The sequence below is a fragment of the Cyphellophora europaea genome (genome assembly GCF_000365145.1).
Source record: "Cyphellophora europaea CBS 101466 unplaced genomic scaffold supercont1.3, whole genome shotgun sequence".
Lineage (NCBI taxonomy): Eukaryota > Fungi > Ascomycota > Eurotiomycetes > Chaetothyriales > Cyphellophoraceae > Cyphellophora > Cyphellophora europaea.
The window spans coordinates 869707-890580 of NW_008481809.1; the positions used below are offsets into that span (position 1 = coordinate 869707).

Consider the following 20874-nt stretch of genomic DNA (forward strand, 5'->3'; position numbering starts at 1 on the left):
CATCCTCTGCACGACTTTCGACGCGGTGTCAAAGAGTCGACGTCAACATCAGCCGAGGTGTACACAGTATGCTTTCGCCGTGTCAAAAGTTACTCGTTAGGGCAACTTTGTTGCGCCCGGATCAATGCTCATTGAGGAAGGCGGGATCGGCCGCGTTTTCACCGACGTGCAGGGGTTATAGTCCCTGTTCAAGGTTAGGGGGGAAAGTAAATTCACGTGACTTGTTCAGTCGCAATGCACAGCAGCTGTCAAGCTGCTGGAAGATTCTGTCGAGGCGGTCTTGAGTGCTCCGTAGCGAGCGCCTAGTAGCCTGCGCATACATCATTCTGCCTCTTGGCCTGATGATGTGGTGCGCTTGGACAGTTCCTTGGCATAAACCGGTGCCCCACGTGGGCCAGAAGGGCCAAGGTCGCAGCTGTTGCAAACTCGAAGCCGTTGATCGACAGTTGATCACTGGAACCCGCAGTGTAGCGGCCAGTGAAGTGAACAGGGACGCGACGACTTGGGCGTCAGCCAATAAGTGACCGTCCAGAGTCGAAAAACGGGGCAGTTCTGAAACGTGCACTGAAGTACCGACGTCCGAGACTCGGACCTGCAATATCTGCAGGGGCAGCTTTCCTTGATTCCCATCGAAAAACAACAACTGCGACCCCTGACCAAGTCGACGAGACTTTTGATAGGCAAGAAGGCACGGCGGAAATCTATCTGCTCCGCGGTCCATGTTCAAGTGCACTTTACCTCGGGAAGTGAGACAGATCGACCAATGCTAGGTCAACGGTCGTCGATGTAGCTGGAGCAGCTCCAACCGAGTAGGTTGTAGTCAAGGGAAAACATCGCCGAGGCTTGAGCATTCTGCTGGTAGGAAAAAAGTTTCCGGGGCGAGAACCCGCCCGATGAGGCGGTGATAGTTTCCAGATTCCCAGGCAACCTTGGTAGCTGCAGGCGAGTCTGAGATCTCTTGCACGCGATTCTGAGATTTGATTGCCGCCATGATACAACTGCGAGATGAAGCACGTTTGAGACCTGGACGTGTTGACACCGTCGCAAAGAGGCTCTGGCAAATTTGAACAGGTCAAGCACGCCCCTGGCATACCTAAGATTTGACGAATCGTCAAAACTTGGAGACGAGCAGGTTGAGTGGTTCTGCATACCCCAGACTCTGGGTCCCCAACCGTCGGATGGTGTACCGGAAGGACGCTAGTGGGCAAGTCGGCGTTTTGCGACGGTGATTAGAGCGCCGTTGGCCCCGACGATTGGCGGTTGGTATCGACAAGCTTGAGACCGTTCACAGCGCTGGTCTCTGAAAGCTGTTGTTATCGATTATATCAGGCGAAGACGCAATTCAGGTTGAACAACGAACCTCCGCAGCGCCGTTGACGTATGCAGGTTGCCATATGACCTTTGCTGACATGGTAGAAGCAGGAGAACGATGCGATAGTCGCTTGGCATGGGCGGTGCTGCAATGTCATCTGCTTTCCGGGCCCGAAGCAACTTCCGATGAGGAATCCTGACTTTTCGAAGTAAACAGAACCTCGAGAACGGAGTTTACGTATTCAATGGTGGCGGGGAAGACTTGGTCGAGCGTCGACGACGCGTCAGGACACACTTGACCAGTTCAAAAAGTTGGAGTGGCAAGCACGGCGAAGGTAGATGCCGATGTCCGACCTTGGCACTACGGCGAACTGCAGCATTCAGCGCCGCCGTCTCGCAACGTAGATGATGCCATCGAGACAGCACATCCGTCCGCCATTCTGTACACTTCTGATGTGCTTGCGGATATCTGCATGCTCAGTGCGAGTCAAACGGCAACGGCTCTGGCATGGGCAGTTGCAATCGATCACATCGACTCCCTCGATTCTGTTCGTGTATCCCATGAAGTAGCCGTCTGTCCCATTCGTGCAAGCAAATAGAACAGCATTGCCCGGCGCGCCCGAAGCATGAGCATACTGGACCGGACCATCAAGTTCGGCTTACCTGGCTTGCTGTGTGGCGCATCTACACGATCCGTGCAGGGTGGTGCTCTCGATCATGTGTAGCTGCAGTAATATCGTGAATGGGCTATCGACCGCCTCATACTTGGGACAAACGCCATGTTAATCAGCACATTCGAGACCGCTGTAACGGAAACTCTGTCCAATTCTGTGGCAGGTATACACGAACGGCTTCCATAGCGCAAAAGAAACCCCCAAGGGCAAGCTTCGGGATGGCAGCCGATCGAACCCTGCTGTCACCATCGTGCCGTCGCTCAGGGCCTTCACGCATTTTCAGTGACAGCTGTCAGAAGCAAAGAATCATTAATGTGGCAGCTGATATGGCATGTGGTGGCTGCTTCTGGATGTGGACGTACACGATAGACCGTTGTAGACCTACCAGTACCGGTTCCGGCTGTGTTCATCGAACTCGATCGGGCTATGGAAATTTCCACCAAGCCTGGAGCACGTTCGGTGTGAGCGCTGGGGCTAGGGTCCTCTCGGGCCTAGGCCGGCGAAGCAGCAGCCGCCCGCCGGGTTTTGACTCTGGACCACCCGACAGGGATGCTGCAGATGGGGAAGCCCTCGCATGACTGGGATGCTGACCTTGGGACTGACAGACCAGGGTACGAAGCCACGGTGGATCCACGGGGCCTGCACGCTCCGTGCAACGTGAGCGGCAGAGGCTGGCGCTCCTCTCCTGCATCAGGTGAGTTCAAAGAGAATGCTGAGACGATTCCTCAACTGGTCAGGCCCTTGCCACTCTGTTTGGGTGCGATTCCCCTCCAAATCCTGTCAGCCAAGCACGCCCGTCACCCGCCCATTACGACAGCCTACACGCACCCTATTGTGGCAAGCCCATTTCTTACCTACCTGTACCGCCCGGTTCTTCTCACCACGCGCCTAATCCACTTTGATTCCGGATCTCCCTCATATACCTTTCCCACCACCCTCGATCGACACTCTTTTACTCTACCATACACCAACCAACACCACTCACCCCGAACTTTCAGTACCCGTTTTAAAGGCTCGCAACATACGCTCAGACCGACCAGTGCCCTTCACATCTCGGGAATTTCAACCTTGACCTGTACTGACTGGCCAACCAATTCGACAGGCTCTCGTTCGAGCCGGTCACCCAAACCAACAAAAGGCTTTCACTGCCAAAGCAGATACACATCTCCTCACAATGACGGAGACGTCGACTACAACAACAACAACAATGGCCGTGCCACAACATCCACAAGTGGGCGCCATGGCCGCTGCGCTGAGACAACGACTTGAGCAACTCCCACAACTCAACCTCCAAATCGCCGAACAACCCCCCAGGCGTGGACATAGAAGAGATCCTTCAGATGATGTCTCTTCTGCAGCCTCATCACATTCGACTCGATCTTTTGGCTCACGCAGGTCAACAGTGTCCAACGCTACGGACGTAACAGACATGACCCTCACCCCACTGCGCTCAAGAGCCGGAACATTATATCAGACAGAAACAGTTGTACCCTCAGCAACTCAGCATGTTCCGTGTAAACCACCTCTGCGTGTTGTACTGGGCACTGCATCTGTCGGCTCACACCTGTCTCCTCTTGCTAAGATCACCACCACCGAAGATCTCCAGAAGTTCGTGAACACTTTTCGGTCAAGAGGCTACCTCGACATCGACACAGCCCGTGCCTATCCAGTAGGAAGAGGAGGTACATGCGAGAAGCTGCTCGGTGAGAAGGCCTTGAGGTTATCCAAGTGGGCCAATGTTTCGACCAAAGTGTCCAGTTTCATGCCTGGCAGTCACCGGACCAAGAACATCAACCTCAGTATCGACCGCTCATTAGAAGCCCTGGACGCTGACTCGGTCGACATCATGTACCTACACGCACCTGATCGAGCCACACCTTTCGAGGAGACTTGCAAGACTATGCACAACGCTTTCCTCGAGGGCAAGTTCGAACGCTTCGGTCTCTCCAACTATACTGTTGAAGAAGTCGAGCAGATTGTCAAGATCTGCGAAGAAAACAACTATGTCAAGCCTTCGGTCTACCAGGGTCAATACAATCCCATTTGCCGAGGAGCCGAGGAACGACTCTTCACCGTCCTCCGCGAACACAACATCGCCTTCTACGCCTACAGCCCTTCGGCCTGCGGCTTCTTTTCCAGCAAGGTCAGCAGAGCATCTGCAAAGGACAAAGATAGCCGGTGGAACGTCGCATCGCCCCTGGGAGCCAAGTACTCGGGCGACTACTTCCACGACCCCCTCTTCGCTGCTGCCGAGATCGTGCGACAGCAAGCCCGCCGCTTTGGCATCTCTGGCCATGCTGCTGCGCTTCGATGGACTACATGGCATTCGGAGCTTGGTGCCGAGTTCGGTGACTCAGTCATCATTGGCGCTTCCAAGCTCAGCCAGCTTTCCGAGAACTTGGACATACTCGAGCAAGGCCCTCTCCCCCAGCCGCTTGTGGACACCATCAACGGTGTTTGGGAGGATGTGAAGGCATTTGAGCTCGGCCCCAGGTTTTCATTTGTCTAGGCGCCTGGGTCCGCTTGAGCGATTTCTGTACATCAAGACTTCATTGTTCTCTATATTTTTACGGCGTATCGACCCGCCCGGTGATAGGGCTACGGCGAAAGATCCCGGGCAATGCATCACGACTCAATAGAGGGGAATGGCCTGGTCTGATTTATCCGCTTCTGTTTGGAACTCTCAAGTGCTGAGACGGATCCCCTGCCCTTTTCAACGACATTTGGCGCCATGGCGCTTTCCATCGAAACGATACCCAAATTACCATGTATGTACATCTTGTTGAGCACCAGAGCTGGAATATGGAGGATTATTCGGAGCCGCTGAGGGCTGGAGCAAAAGCAATACGTGTGCTTCGCACCCACTGGGGCGGCAACGGATAGGAGGGCCGCAACTGAACTAGCAACAGAACTAGATAGCAATGGCAATATGCGACCCCCAAAACAGTCCAACCTCTTTTTCCATCTGGTGTAGTATCCGGGCGAGCCCTTGTACACAAGCTAATGTATTTACCCCATACCTGCCCCTCCTGGGCCCGGGGCGGCCATGATGTCCCCCATTCATGCTATGATTGTTCTTATAGCCAGGAATCCACATGCCAGCGAATCGGGGCCTAAATCAGAAAACACCGGATCGTTCAACATTCCTCAGAAAGCGAGGCTCGCTTAGAAGAGACTCCGCCCTTTCTGGAATATATTTGTCTGGCAGCATGCTGCAGACTAAACCCCACCAGTCAGTCCCCAGAGTCCATCGCTTAGAGTATGTACGGTGATTGTTGTCCACAATAATAGGACTTGTAGCGGTCTCCAGCTTCTTCAGGCCATACAAAACAGGGCCGTGAGGCGAGTCGATCATTGCGCCGGTGGAACTGCAGATTCCATCAAGACTTCAGGCATTCAGTCAGGGACCATTGCGAGGCACAACACGGGAAAAGGGTCTTGTTCTTACTCAGCCAGTCAGATATCGGGCGCTCCCACTTTCTAGGTAACTTCCTTGTCGTATCAAAAATACCTTAGGGTCGCTTAGTGAGTAGGGTCAGATGCTCTTTGTGCTGACCACCAAACAGCAAGCCTGCCTCCCTCCCGCGCCCCTCAGACTGACCACCTAGGCCCGGAAATCTAGCCTTGTCCAAGACGTACCTACGCCAGCGTCTGCCGGAGCAGAATCGATGGGATTTTTTACTCTATCGGCCTTGCACACGAAAGCATCCGGCGTTAACTTTGGTGGAAGTCCTAATGTGTCCATCCTCTACCAGAGGGATACCCTTCTTGGGACACACAAACAAGCCCCTACCTCCTGCAGCCGAGCGCTAGAATGCCATGTGGCTTCTATTGGTGGCCGCAAACCCGCGTGCTAGTCTGATTCCGCGAGGGCTGCTGGCCCAAGCGATGAGGCGCTCGTATATTTTTTTGGGGCTTGCCCTCATGGCGGCAGGAATTCAGAAATTTCTTTGCTGGGCCACAGAGCAAACACGACCTGTCAGAGCATTGACCAAACTCCCGCGCCCACAGCAGGCAAGCCTCGCCGCAGGGGTCCACTTGATGCAAAGTTTTGGGGCTTGCAGCTCAGCTTGCACTTCCGCTCTGTTCTCAAACACGAGTCGTATCCAACAGAAGTCCAGCTGCAATGCAATAAAGTATCTCTCTGTCTGCGCTGCAGAGCGACTAACGTTCTTTACTGGCCGCCCAGCCTTTCAGCTCGCCGTCCTCAGCGAGGGTTGGGCGCTATCGACAATCGATAACGACGCCGATCACAAACCCGTCTCGCTGCGCCAGGCGCACGCGGCATCACCGATACGAGAAAGCCTAAAAGCCGAGTTTCTCGCGTGCACAGTGAGCAGCCTAAACTACTTGTGGCCGAAACCATTATTCGTGATCATTTTGTGGCTGTGTGGCTTGGGCTTACTCTGTCCAAATGCAGACGTAACGCGCGCGCGCTCACGTGCGGAACCACAATCTGACATGAGAACTAGAAACCTTGCTTTTCTTGGGTGTTCCATCCATCTTGTTGGCTGACGGGACTTAGCGAGAATAGGGAATGATTCTGGCGGTGGACAGTTGGGTAACCTTGCGACGTCGGAACAAAGAAGGCTTCTTTCTATCGATGTACATTGTGGATATCCCATTTCCATCGCCGATTCCTCCTCGCACGAATACTGGATGGGGAGAACGCCTTGTCAAAAATCATGAGCATCAGCCTAATCACGGTGAGTCCATATTCGTAGTGAAAGGCTGGGGAGAAGACCATGAAGAAGACCATCCGGAGCCGCAGCTGATATTGGCGTCTCCCTCACATCCATCATCAGCAAAAAAATTACAACCAGACAAGAACCAACGTTTCTGCGACCCCAGCACGTGGCTGCTGCGTGGCTCAATAATACCACGGTCCATTCCTATCTATTGCCGTGACCACCACCAGGCGCAGCATCTATCCCTCTCGTTATCTCCAACAAGCCCCCGTTTGTTGGTGTCGAGCAATATCACTATTACGCCTGCGCTGCAAAACAGGGACGTCGAGATTGACTTCTCCACCCTCCTGCCGCCAGGCCCAGTATGCCGCCTAGGTGCCCTGTGGTCGACGGAGGCTGGCATCCAGACCCAGACCTTTGCGCCAAGGCATCCAGGCCTTTGTGCGACGCAGGCGTTTCGAAAATCTGCCATGTGGCATACTGTGTGGCGGAGCCTGGTTGCCCGGGCTGCGATATTTGACCGATAAGGCAGGAGATTGCCGGTGCATGGAGGTTGCCGATTGACAGGTTTGTGCAGTCTGTACGCGCCTCTCCTATGATTGAGAGGCGGAAGTGAGCCCTGAGATGGTTGGGCTTCGAGTGTTGGCTCTGGGTAGGTGAGTTGGCGGCCGATGCCCGACGCTGCGGGAGGTAGGTCTTTCGTGCCCTCCCTATCACTACCGGACTACCCTGCCATACCACACAGGAGGCGAGCGAGCCCGGCTAGCAATATCTACAGTACGCCGCATCGCTTTGCGCCTGCTCCAGGCAGCGGTCGGCTCGCCGGCTGATGGCATGGCCCCGCAAGTCCTGTGATCTCCCTGGCCATGAACTGTCCATGTGCAGCAGCAGGTCCGGTCGCGCATGCCAGGCCAGACCGAACCCCTCCTCCCGCCGTCCGGCCCATACGCAAACGCTTGCTGGGCTTTTTCGTCCCATGTGAAATCATCACCATCTCAGCTATATTATCAATAACACCACCCCTCCCTACCCCCACAGCATACGGCGCCAGACCCCCGGCAGGGCATGTAACGACCCTTCATCAACAAACACGGCACTCAGCACCGCACATCGAATAGGTCTGATGTCGCACAAGGCTGACACTCCCTACGCACGCTCCCCGCATTCCCGCTCAAGATCACACAAACCCCCTTCCCCCTGCCCCGACCCCCCGCCTGCTGTGGAGTGTGTAGGTTCCGCGACATGCTGGCTGTACTTGTCCCTCCTGTACCTGCACTACCTCAAGCGAAGGACGACGACTTTCAAGCTCCTGTGTGTCGTTGATCGTCGGTCTCGTCTGAACTGAGCCAGACTGGGCTGGTCCAGGCCTCCCTGATGGCGCGACGGCCTCTAACGGCTCGATAGGCAGTTCGTGAAATGGAAACCATGTGTTGCCCCAGCTAGGCTCCCTACCTGCCTGCCTGCCTGTCTGCCTGCTTGCGTTGCAACTGGGGTTGGACGCAGGGGGCCGGGCGGGTTTGGTTTCAGGCTGGGAATGGGGATTGGGGAAACTTCACCGCTTGACGGGAGTGAGTGAGGGGGCGCGCAGAATGGCTGGGAGACCCGTGAAGTCAAGAAACATGGAACATGCATGTAAGTCTGGTCCCTGGACCCAGCACCTGAAACGAGAGGGGACAGAGACGCAAGCAGGGGTTTTATTCGTGACGACTAGGTCTATCTGCGAACAAATGATAGCCAATTTGCCGCGGCTGCCGCTGCTCGCATGGTGTTGACTTGTAGTCGTGCGAACATGTGCACGAAGCCAAATAAATGTACTGGATCCAACGTCTTTCAGAAGGAAGACATTCTGCCTCACTCATTTCAACGACGATTGCCGCACGTGAGCGCGCTGACAGTCGCTTGAGCATTGAAAGTTTCGTACTCAACGAGTAGCAACTCAGTTCAAACCCTCCATTCTTCCACTGAAGCGTCGAAGCCCGCTCTGGCGATTCCTCATGCGCACTTAACTCACACCGGTACTTTCCCCCTCCACTACCCCCTTACTCGTTCCACCCACACCTACCTCCACGATCAAATGCAACTCAACACCCCCATCTTCGTCCTCGCCAACGGCCAGCCCGCCATCTCCCCACGCACCACTCAGCGCGAAGCCGGCGTCGTGTACCACAAGGGGCGCGAGAGTGAGGAGGCCCACGCGCGTCAGCAGCGCGCAAAGGGAGCGTGGCTCGAGTACGTGCCGGGCCTGGCGGCGTGTCTGGGAGGGGATCGGCGGAGAAAGAGTGGTGGTGGGATCAGGATGGGGTTTAGGAGCTGGATCCTAGCATGGGGATTGGGCTTGGAGATGGGAAGGGAGGAAGTCAGGTATGAGGAGATCCAGATGCAGTAGAGGCTGGAGGGGGTCAGGAGAGTGGGAGTGAAGTGGGAAGCTTGAACGGCGCCTGGGAAACTCGTGACTTGCCGGATTGAAGAATGTCGTGTAGTCGAGGGACGCAGGAAGACGCGGAGACTATCGCAGGACCCCGTCCGAGCCTCTCTTTCCCGACGTGGACTCACATGTGGCGATACCTGGAGTCCTTAACTGATGGCTTGAATCGGCCATCAAGCGATTTTAGATCCTGGATATTTTGCAGTTGATGCACTGGAGCAAAGTGATATCTCAGGCCATCTGAAGGGCCAGATTGTCCAAGAAGCGCTCTCTCAATAGATCCGCAAGCCTCCCCTCAAAGTGCTTCTCTGAAAGGCTTATCGAGCTTGCTGTGACCAAGCGCTTGCCAAGCAAATAGATCAACCCGGTCTGTATATCCGGCGAGAGTGGGCCGAGCCACGTGGATGCTGATCTCCGGCGACATGGGAACGAGAAACAGTTTCCGGTCGGCGATGGTCTGGCACGATAGCCAAAGCGATGAGCTAGTCCTGTCAACAATGCCAGCAGAAGGATACACGCCATGTGGGCGACAGGGTGCAATAGTCCAAAAACCCGTGCAGCCACTCCAATCTCGTGCAGGGGCTGGCATGGCGCGCAGTAGTGTTGATGAGTTGCCCAAGTAGTAAGGTGTAAACAGCGCGAGAACCAACGCACTGGCCTGGCGTGGCTGCATACCTCTCCGCCAGGCTAACAGGTGCTGGCAACACGATTCGGGACAGCCGATTCTGCGGGTCCGGACACGCCTATACCATGAATGCCTGCAGGCTAGGCCGAACACGTCAACGATAGCACATAAAAACCAATCATCATGTGTCCATTCTTCTGGCAGCCACCCCACCGCCCCCATCTTGCCTTATTTGCCGATCGTCAGGCAGAACCGGCGATGGCGGCCCCAGTTGCCTGGTGAGAAATGTACTTATGCTCCACGTGCTCTCAGCCAGCCCAGATAAAGCATAGACATCTTGGCACTCATGGTGCTATGGACGCCCCACAATGTATAGCATACGAGGTTATGAGAACGCCACACAGCCACATAGCCGGAAAGACGCCAAAGCATGTGCCGCTTACAATATCCCAAAACAGATAGACCGCTGGTCAACCGCCATGCAATTGTAACTTTGGGGCGTTCGGGAGTCGCACTTCGAGGCTGAGAATATCGCTATGTGGAACGCCAACACTGCGAATCTTTGTAGAGGCGCCCTTCTGAGTATGGCGTTGGAGGCGTGGAAGTTTGAACCGAGCGGAAAGGGCGCCGAGACTTGGTTCTAGACCAATACCTTGGCGAAGATATTATGCCGCTGTCACCACGCGGCTGTCGTCCCTGAGACATCGCGCCCGCGCGCGCAAGTGGATGTGCAGCTTTCACTATCCATCACTGTGGTACGAGTGGCTTATCAGGCTCCGAAGTTCTAGGCCTGGGCGAGGTTATTGCACTTGACCTGTATGAGGAGAACCGTATTTTTCGTATCAAACAGGTGCGTAGCCTACCTCGTGCGCTCGGCAGCATTCTCGCACTGATCAGGCACTTTGGTCAGTGTTTGTTAACTCTGTGAGCGTGGGGCACGACACGTGGTGGGATCGGCAGTCGGTTCTGGATCGATCCAGAAACGAGAGTCAGGCCAGACCTCTTTCAGATTGAATCGTATTAGCCTGTGACGTGCAGACTCGAGCTCCCGAGGGTGCCGATACCTGCGATCTTGGGTTAAAGATACGAAGACGATGTTGATCCGGCGGAATGCGAGCGTGGGTGCGCGAAGTTCTGGCGAAGCTTAGGTCGTGACGACGTGGTTCTAGGTGCGTCGAGATCGGACTTTTGCAAGCAGTCGTGTGGTGAACAGAAAAAGTTGCCTCGCGCTAGACGTCCCAAGTCCGTAGTGATCGGAGTAGGCAGCGAATCATACGAGAGCTGGGACCAGATCATGCGCCTTTGAATCAGCTTTCCTCCCAATGGTACTGATACATCTTGGATTCATCCCATCACCGACCTTTTGGATGCGGAGCGAGTCTGGGGAAACGGTGCGATGGGGAGGAATTCAAGATCTTCAGGCAGTGGATTGTGCTTGGCAAACCTCCGCAACGGATCCAACGGCAAACCCAATGTGATGAGAGCCTCTTTAGCAGCGAGTGAGTGTGCATGATCTGGTCGCGTGAACACCTTGTGATGTCAAGACTACTCGCTTGAGCCTCGATCGCAGCACTGGGTTCAAGACGTAGTATTCGAGGCCGTGGCTGTCTTGTCGGTGCACGGAGTTGTCAGATACCGTCAGACAGCAAAGGGCCACAGTTGTACTTTGTCATGGCAAGGTCGGTCGCATGCTGCCCGCACTGCTGCACAACCTAGACTCGGTAGCTGCAAGACTTCAGGCTCATCGTCGGTCGATCGCTCGATCGGCGAATTCGTCCTGTAATTCCAACCCGCGCCCAAGATGAGAGCTCGCTGCGCCGTATGTGTAGTGGCACCAACCGAGAAACGTGGCCGCCAACCTTCAACGATGTAGTTTCGGGGCGTTGGATCACTTCAGTGGTCGGTCATCTTGGAGTATTACCTGTCGAACGTGCGGAGATTTTGGTCCTCTAGATATTTGGATGCGAGTCATCTCAACTGTGGGCCGAGCAGCTCCTTAATGTGATGTATCCAAGCTAGTAGCATCGGAAGCTAGGAGAGCAAGCGCTGTGCCTGTGCCGTGACCGCTGGCGACGATCAAAAGCACTCGGGCTTTCGATGCACTGGGCGATGTCGCAGGATGCTACAAGCGAAGCCGATCTGATCTTCGCGATACATTTGACAGACGTGTGACCGGCTTTGCACCCTGGCATTGGAACACGGAACAGGCCGCTGATGAGGCTCTGATGAGGCGCCGATGAAAGAAGCTGAGGAGCATAGAGGTCTCTGTACGGGGAGGTTTGGGTGTGATAGGGCCTCCATGCCAAGCAACGTGCCCCATAACGGATCTTGCGCAGGGGAAAGCGCCGACCGCGGCGGGGTGATTGGAGGGGCAGGTGCAGCCTGTAAGGCTGTGGAAGCTTCACGAAGCACGCGCATGGAAACATTTTTGCAGTAACTGCTTCACGCTCACCGCAATCTTGTTGCGCTTACCACCAGACCTCACTCTGAGATTGCGTTGTAGTTCCTTCAACGCGAATATCTTGTAACCACCCTCCTTGTTGCAACATCACCGCTCGAATCCCGCTCTTGCACGATGTCGACAGGTACCTGCAACAAAGAGTCGTTCCAATAGAGACTCAGTGCTAATTGCCATGCAGGACGCCCCAGAGTCTTCTTCGACATCAAAATCGGTGACCGAAGTGAGGGTCGTGTGGTTTTCGAACTCGTGAGTCTCCTTGGAATACCTTTGTAGCACTGACTAACGACGGATCAGTACAACGATGGTTTGCACCCAACTACCTACGAGAACGAAACTTCTGCTAACGAGAGCGCAAGTCGTGCCCAAGACAGCCGAGAATTTCCGCTCCCTCTGTACCGGTGAAAAAGGTCAAGGCAAGCAAGGCAAGCCACTGAGCTACAAGGGTGAACAATATTCATTTGAGGCATACGAGCAAAGCTGAGGAGAGACAGGTTCCATATTCCACCGTGTCATCAAGTCGTTCATGATTCAAGGCGGTGACTTTACAAACTTCAACGGCACAGGAGGCGAGTCTATCTATGGCGAAAAGTTCGACGATGAGAATTTCGACCTCAAGCATGACAAGCCCTTCCTGCTGTCTATGGCCAACTCTGGTCCCGGTACCAACGGCTCCCAGTTCTTCGTCACGACTGTTCCCACGCCTCATCTCGACGGCAAGCATGTTGTGTTCGGAGAAGTCATTAATGGAAAGAATATCATTCGCAAAATCGAGAACTTGCCTACTCAGTCGGACAAGCCTCAGAATGGCGATGTCACGGTCGCGGACTGTGGCCAACTCGAAGGGGCTTCATACAAATCAGCCACCGACAAGGCTCCAGATGCCACAGGCGACCCCTACGAGGATTTCCCGGACGACCAGGGGGAAGATCTCAAGGGTGAGCAGTATTACAAGATCGCATTGGACCTCAAGGATTACGGCAACAAGGCTTTCAAGAGTGGAGACACCGAGACAGGCATTGAAAAGTACCAGAAGGGTTTGAGATATCTGAACGAGTATCCTGCCGCCAACGATACCGATCCACCGACACTGCAGGACCAGCTTGATTCGCTACGTTTCACCCTGCACTCCAACTCCGCCTTACTTGCTATCAAGGGAAAGCGGTACCAGGAGGCGGACAAGTGGGCGGGTTTTGCTCTCGATTGCATGCCTAAAGATACGAAGGATCAGGACAAGGCCAAGGTTTACTACCGGCGGGCTCTCGCACGACTTTCACTCAAGGATCTGGATGCAGCTCTGAAGGACTTCGCCGAGGCTGCGAAGCTGGCTCCCGAAGACGCTGCGATCAAGCGGGACTTGACCTCAACCAAGGCTAAAGTACAACAAGCTGAACAGAAGGAGAAGAACGCCATGAAGAAGTTCTTCTCATAGTCTGTCAGGTAGGGATGGTGGGAGCATTTCGAGCGTGGCGTCATTTTCGGACACCAAAAGCGGCTGCATACTCTTGGGGTGAATCTCGAAGTACGAAATACACGGTGAGTAGATACCAGGGTAGAGCAATACCCATTCGAAGAAGCCATGCACACTTCTACCAACTGCATGACAGGTTTTCCCGCTCTTCCATTACGCTCACGTTCCGACAGACCCAAAGCGAGTCAATCGCGTCCAACATAGCCATGTCCGTTCGTTGCATGTTCCCCCTTTCCAATGAGGCCCCGATGGAACCCCACTGGGCGACTAACTCTCTGAGCCGCAGCAGCTGAACTTCAAGGAGCTTGCAATGGTAGACGAAGCAGATATCCTTCTTCAGTGGACGCATTCATGCTGCGGAGGACTAGCTGACATGCCTGTAGCTTGACGAGCATCGCCCAGCCAGCTCTCATCCGACCTCCGAACCCTTCCCGCTCCCAGGCGCAAAGCTCGTTTGTGCCGGCTAACAGTCTACGTCTGGGGGTCACGCTTCGCTGAGGCTGTGGCATTGCGATGGCTGTTCTGGGGAACTCGCCTGTACAAGCATGATGCATACCTGGGTAAGCATTGAGGGTGGTGCACGGCGCAAGCTGACGCAAAGCTGGAGAACGTAGAGAGTTGAGGCAGTGAAAGTCTTGGCTTTGCTCGTGAGGCGTTGCATTAGCTGCTCAGCTCGTAAGGAGCAATAGTAGAGCCTTTTCAGAAGTTGAAGTTGATGGCATCGCCTTTCCGCGCCTCCGATCACCCACGAATGTTCTGGCTATTTCATTATTTTGGCTCTTCCCGTTTGGTGGGTAGCAAGCTTCCTGCGCCCGCACGTGCACTCAGCACTGTCAAGCCTTTGTCACGACCTCAACTCCGTGTGTGAGATGTTCTGCTGTAGCCAAGCTCTTCCCACTTCAACATCGTCACGCCCTACTCCAGGGCATTGAATCGTACGCCTCGTTCATGCTCAAGTATCCTCGAAGCCGGTGGTAACCCATCGATTCCGTGGCCGTCAGACGTGCGAAATGTCTTTCGTAGAGATCAAGGTGAAGACTAGGTCATCTTTGTTGAAGGACAACTTCCATGTCAGCTCGCGCTCGGTCCATTGCATGCCTCGTAGTTGCTGATCTGGTCAGATATTCTGGTATGCCTGGAACCTAGATAAGAACTCACCAATGACGCCATGCGATCAGGTGTCGCACCTTCCCACACTTTCCCACGGCCATGGTCGATATTCAGAACAAACCGATGTTTTAGCAGTAGCAGCAGGTCCGGGAATGTTGCGAATAGAAGTCGAAAGGAGTCGTGCTGGCCAACCGAAGAAGTCGCAAAAGCTTCACGCTGACGGAGGTCATTTGCGTCGCTGTCAGTGTACATGGCTTCTACGAGAGAGGTCTGTAGTTGCTGCAGGCCTCTAAATATCTTGAGCGATGCAACTCTTTTCTTGTTGAGAGTGATGCTTCTGATGGTCAGACGTCGATCGAAAGTGATGTTGCGAATGAGTCTGCGATATTTCAAGTGAATTCCACCCTGCATCCCGAGCTCTTTTGCGTAATGGACGTAGAAGATATTCTATGTCTTGGTTAGCAACTTGTCAGTCACTCACTGAAGCGCAAATGACGCAGACGAACTGGAAGGGGCAGGCAGCTGGCGAACCCACCTCGACAAAAAAGATCGGAATGGCCATCGTATGGAATTGTCGGTTGAGGCGCATGAGCCCTAGGCCGAGTGAACCTCTCATGCCTCGCCAATCATTCCATAATCTTCTTCGAAAGCGACTGGGAATACCGATGGGGGTAGGATAGATCAGGGCAAAGTAACATATCATCAGCTTGACCTCGTCCGGAAGGGATCCAAGCATAGGCGCAGGCTTGCTCAGGCTTGACCAGAGATCTGACATGGCGTCGTAGGGTGCGAGACTCGAGTTCGTGTGACGACACAGAGATCTTTGCGCTCTTTCCAAAATATTGAAGAGGTAATAGAAACTGGTGAATTTTTGGAAGGAAGTGTATAGCAACAGGTAAGCGCAAACGATGTTGAAAGGTGCGTAATGACTTCGATAGGCCGCACAACAGCAAGAATTGGCCACATTTTCACACGCCCGAAGCACTATCACTAGCCGCAAATCTGCAGAGTGAATGTCGACGAATATCGCTGCCTAGCTGCCGGCAGACCGTCACTTATCTCTCATCGAAGAATCACCGTTCCGTCAAGTGACTTTTCAACACGACCCGAAGGCAGTGGGACTCCGTAGCCAGGACGCCGCAGCCTATCGGCGGCGGGAAGAGGGAGCACACCCTTAGAATAAGAATCGGGTAGTCACTGCAGGGTTCGCCTCTCGATGCATAGCAACCAACTCCGATTGTATGTCATACTTATGGCCGACTCTCGACATCATGGCGAGCTCCAATTGATATGGTGTCAGAGACCACGCTCAACTGTATTCAACAAATTGGACGGTCATGACGCAACTAAGGCAAAGGGCAAGACCTTGTTAAAAGGAAGGATGAGCAGCTCGTCGAAGTCACAACAAGCTACCTATCGGTGCCCCACAATCCCGTGTACGGAGCGCCAAGAGCGGGACCACCGCTGCCGCAACGACAACGACATGATAATTTTTCCCTCAAGATCATGTGCCACCACGCCTCATCAACGGTGCGATAGGGGGACGTCAGACAACATTCCAGCACAAGCAACCATGGCCGACCACGTATTGACCTTCACCTGTCCTGACAAGCCCGGCATCGTATATGCGGTGACCGGCGTGCTAGCACACTACAACCTCACCATCCTCGACCTACAACAATTCTCCGACCCTGTGCAGAAGAAATTCTTCATGCGCGTCCACTTCGGCCACGCCGACGATGTCACCCACCTCGACCAACCCCTCAACAGCCTCAACCTGAACATGGAGTACCAAATCCGACCCTGCGCGCAAAAACCGCGCGTGATGATCATGGTCTCCAAAATTGGGCACTGCCTCAACGACCTCCTCTTCCGCCAACGCAGCAAGCAACTCAACGTCGAAATCCCCCTCGTCATCTCCAACCACCCAGACTTCCGCCCTCTAGCGGAGAGCTACGGCGTGGCCTTCCACCACCTGCCCGTCACAGCCGACACCAAGCTCGACCAGGAGCGCCAGATCCTCGAGCTGATCAAGCAGCACGACATCGAGCTCGTGGTGCTGGCCCGATACATGCAGATCATCTCTCCGGGTCTCTGCGAAGCCATGTCCGGCAAGATCATTAACATCCACCACTCGTTTCTGCCATCCTTCAAGGGCGCCAAGCCCTACCACCAGGCCTACGACCGTGGTGTCAAGATCGTGGGCGCCACGGCCCATTTCGTCACGGCGGATCTGGACGAGGGTCCTATCATTGAGCAACGGGTCACGCGTGTGGACCATAGCATGAGCGCCAAAGAGTTGGTGGACGAGGGCAGTAACGTTGAGACGCAGGTGTTGGCTGCGGCGGTCAAGTGGTGGAGCGAGCAGCGGCTATTCTTGAATGGGACTAAGACTGTTGTTTTCAACTAGATGGGCTGGCCTTGGATATGCAGAGGAGCTTGTGGGGTTCACGAACAACACGAAAAGTAAATAGAGCCTAGACTCGGGTCGCGCGAGAGCGCTGTGGTGCCGTTTCTCTATGCGTTGTCGCAATCTAGACACATCGGCTTGCCTCATCCTGCCCTCTTCCACCCCCCCATTCACAGCTCTGCAAACGCATCAGCCCATTTGTTCTTCGATTTCTTCGTCTTCCCCTTCTTGACCTTGTCGTCGTCGCCTTTCTGGTCGCCCCGGCCCCGGCCCTCCTCCTCCTCCACCCCCTTCCCCTCCCCCATCTTCACACCACCCTCCCTCAACCCCCTCGCCACCGCCACACACCCCTCCAACTCCGCCACCAGCTTCTCCGTCTCCCCTAGCCCCCACTCCCTACCACACCTTCCCTCCGGCGCCCTCGCATCCAGATAGCTGGCCAATTCCTGCCGCTTGGCTTTCACCTTGTTCAGCGCATCGAGGTAGCGCAGCGCGGCGGCGTGCGCGTCGATGACTTCCTGGGTGCGCAGCTGCTGCGCGACGATCGTGTGGGCGAGGGCGGCGCTCGAGTCGGCGTCGGTGACGTGGATGAGGGAGGCGGAGAGGAGGACTCGGGCTTGTGCTGGTGTGGGTGGGTTAGTGGTTGAGATTGGGATTGAAGGGATTGAAGGGAAGGATGCTAACTGCGCTGGTCGAGGGCGGTGTAGTTGCTTGGCAGGTAGACGCCGCGGACGAGGGGGTCGATTGCGGTGGTGACGGTGGATATGCCGCTGATGGTGGGAGTCGTGGTAGCGGTGGTGGGGTCCGGAGAAGAGTCGAGGGCGATGTGGATGGGCGAGAAGTTGATGGCAGTGCGCTTCTGAGAGAAGGTGGGTGAAGTGCGAACCAGGACGAGGTTGTGAGATTTGGAGGCCATTTCAATGGTGCTCGAAGCCTCGACGTGATGCGAATTGGGATCTGCACAGCGAGCAGTATGTGATCGGGAGGTTGCAAGTTTATGGCCTTTCAACATTGGTGTCGGTGTGTTTGTAATGGCCTGTGGATGATTTAGATGGATAAAGACTGCGACTTGAAGCAAACAAAGTCCACGGGTGCGGCAGAGGAGTGTTCTCGGATCTCGATGTTGATAATCACTGCGGTGATGAAGTAGATCTAGTGCGGCAGTATAAGTCAAACATCCTGCCATTAATGAGCGCAACTAATCCGCTCAAGTGCAAAACAAAGACGGACAAGAGTAAGCGTGAAGTAGTTCCACTGATCTAAACATTCATGTGTATCGTGTGATTGTAGCAAGGACTGTGGAAGAATTATGTTCAAGGCCACGGTGTCTATGCAATACATACACAAATTGAGCTCATGGCTGGCTTCTGCCATCTTTGTTCGGACCAAAAGCAAGGTTGTCAGTGCTCAGTCCTGTCTTCATGTCTTCCCTCCAGGTGAGACGCTCTTGCTTGGACAAACCAGGACCCTGGTAATCACTCCCATAGATGCCATTGGCCCAACTCTGACCAGCTTTGGCCTTCTCACTTTTACTGTTCGCGTGCCTCTTGCGGTACCACTTCCCGTAAGCCAGTAGATAGTACAGCCTGAAGCTGAGAAGTGCAAACTTGTCATGCTCAAGATCTTCAGGATATTCGGCGCCAAGGTCAACGGCAGCGGCGATGCCGGATAGGATGGCGACTTCGTGAGCGTTGACAAGAGTCCAGGAACCCGCGAAGCGAATGTTTCTCTTTCCTTGGAGGAACATCATCCATGGTACGAGCAACACGTAATGCGTCCAAGAATGGCAAAGCTGATGCCACCAGTCCTTGCGGATGATTTTCGACTTGTCGATCTCATCGATTGGCCATAGCTTGGAATCGCGGTCATTGTTGAGGTAAATGGTCTGGAAGACATGCTGCTCAAAAGGCACCTTCTCAGGAAATTGTGCCTGGTAATTAGTCGTATCGAAGCACATCTCCAGCTTGGATTGGTCCTCGTCGTACATCTTGATATAGTACATGGGCCTGAAATTGTTCTTGCCGTACTCGACTCGTTTCGACTGGTCAACACCCGAAAGTGATGTGACAGCAACGTTGTCGTCAAAGAAATTTTGGTAGTGCTTCTTCATGTACCCAGCGTCATTGTGGGTGACAGTAATATCGTCAGAGAATTTCGCGGAGCCGAGCACACGCTTCTCACGGAACGAAGCTGTCTTGCCGAGAAGGCGTTTGTTCGTATCTGCAAGACCGCAGAGTATGACTTCATCGTAGTGCTCCTCGAACATCGGAGCATCGAGGTCACCGTCGTTTGGGTTGTGCCCGTCGAGCGCGGGCGTCCGTTTCTTCAATGACACGATTACGCCAGTCTTGTCGCGCTTGAGTATGCCAACCACTTCGGTCGATAGTCGCACGTTGACACCGCGAGACAGGAGGTCCTTGCGCCACGTCTCGTAGAAGTTGGAGAAATTAGGGAAGACGACCATGGGTGGAAGATTGCTGGCGACACTGAGCTTATCCGACGGATACCACATGCCGTACGTAGGACTGGTGGTGAGGCGCTCAAGCATGATCGTAGGTACCTCGGGGGTCGCATTGCCAGTCCCAAGGAACAATGCGGTCATTGGGAGAGCAACGTTGTTGACAAACTCTGTCGAGAAAAGGAACAGTCTGAAAAAGATTTTCATCGGTATCAACATGAAGAAGACCTCGAACCACCTCATGAACCGTAACACGAAGTTGAGCTTCTTGACCTCTTTCTGATGCTTTGCAATAAACTGAGTCGGGAAAACGTTAGTCCAGAAGTTGTCGCCACGACCAAAAGAGACCTGAAGATTGACTGGATCGGCATGATATCCTTGCCGCGCGAACATTGTCAAGGTATGGTGGAATATTGAGCTGCCTCCTTGAACGCCCTGATTGAACCAACTGGCCCCATGTTTCTCTTTGTCCAGCGGCATGGAGAAGGCCTGGCCTCCACAGTAGTCGACAGCATCGACCAAGTTGACGTTGAACTTATCAGGATGGTTGGATAGGTGATGGGCTGCGGCCATACTGGTGAACGGTAAGCGAACGAACGAAACCCTGCTGTTGCTCACTTACCCAGCAGCACCTGCACCGACGATCAGCACTTTCTTCCGTCCATCCTTGCTGTTGAGAGCCTTCTGCGACATATTTGAGGAGCCTTCCTGCTCGAGGTCGCGGTCGAATCTGCTGCTATCCATCAACGAGTCCTCGGACGACGATACGCATGGCAAGGAAACACACAAAGAGATGGAAGAAGGATGCCCTTCACAGTGGTTAGCAGCTGAGAGTTAGGCTTTCCGGGCGTTGAACATTGTCATGACGGCTGGTTTGGATCTCCACGTCATCATTACTGCAGGTACTGTCGCGCATCGATCGAACGCGTCGCGAGATCTCGGAGATCGGATGCTCGAGCTAATCATTCTTATCCGCACCTCTCATGCACACGGTTGGAACAAACTTAGTGCTTTTGATGTTGGGCGAAGATTGAACACCATCGGAGCAGCGGATGAGCTTTACCGCAGGTGAAGAAGCGCACGCAGTCACGAGCGCTGCACTGGCAGCTCAGCTCAGCTCAGATCCCCATGCTCCACCCAGCGATCGCCAAGTCCGGTGGATCTGGGTCGTCCCCACCTTGCCTGGGCCTGTTTTTCAGTCGTGCCAGGTCGTAGTAGCATATTCCTGTCTACTGATCCGGTCG

General features: G+C 54.4%; 5 protein-coding genes across 5 annotated transcripts; 3 read left to right on the forward strand and 2 right to left on the reverse strand.

Annotated features, from left to right (window-relative positions):
- Positions 1-3192: 3192 nt before the first annotated feature.
- Positions 3193-4494, forward strand: HMPREF1541_03218 (uncharacterized protein; the record flags this gene model as incomplete). The annotated part of the gene is made up of 1 exon (XM_008717570.1): positions 3193-4494. The coding sequence occupies one exon, from the start codon at positions 3193-3195 to the stop codon at positions 4492-4494; it is 1302 nt and encodes a 433-aa protein (XP_008715792.1).
- A 7804-nt stretch (positions 4495-12298) lies between these two features.
- Positions 12299-13613, forward strand: HMPREF1541_03219 (uncharacterized protein; the record flags this gene model as incomplete). The annotated part of the gene is made up of 5 exons (XM_008717571.1): positions 12299-12308; positions 12363-12430; positions 12479-12488; positions 12541-12627; positions 12676-13613. The coding sequence occupies 5 exons, from the start codon at positions 12299-12301 to the stop codon at positions 13611-13613; spliced, it is 1113 nt and encodes a 370-aa protein (XP_008715793.1).
- Positions 13614-16335: 2722 nt separating this feature from the next.
- On the forward strand, positions 16336-17172 carry HMPREF1541_03220 (formyltetrahydrofolate deformylase; the record flags this gene model as incomplete). The annotated part of the gene is made up of 1 exon (XM_008717572.1): positions 16336-17172. The coding sequence occupies one exon, from the start codon at positions 16336-16338 to the stop codon at positions 17170-17172; it is 837 nt and encodes a 278-aa protein (XP_008715794.1).
- Positions 17173-17342: 170 nt separating this feature from the next.
- Positions 17343-18088, reverse strand: HMPREF1541_03221 (uncharacterized protein; the record flags this gene model as incomplete). The annotated part of the gene is made up of 2 exons (XM_008717573.1): positions 17343-17794; positions 17857-18088. 2 exons carry the CDS (start codon positions 18086-18088, stop codon positions 17343-17345), a joined length of 684 nt encoding a protein of 227 aa, XP_008715795.1.
- Positions 18089-18526: 438 nt separating this feature from the next.
- On the reverse strand, positions 18527-20323 carry HMPREF1541_03222 (uncharacterized protein; the record flags this gene model as incomplete). The annotated part of the gene is made up of 2 exons (XM_008717574.1): positions 18527-20204; positions 20253-20323. The coding sequence occupies 2 exons, from the start codon at positions 20321-20323 to the stop codon at positions 18527-18529; spliced, it is 1749 nt and encodes a 582-aa protein (XP_008715796.1).
- Positions 20324-20874: the final 551 nt, after the last annotated feature.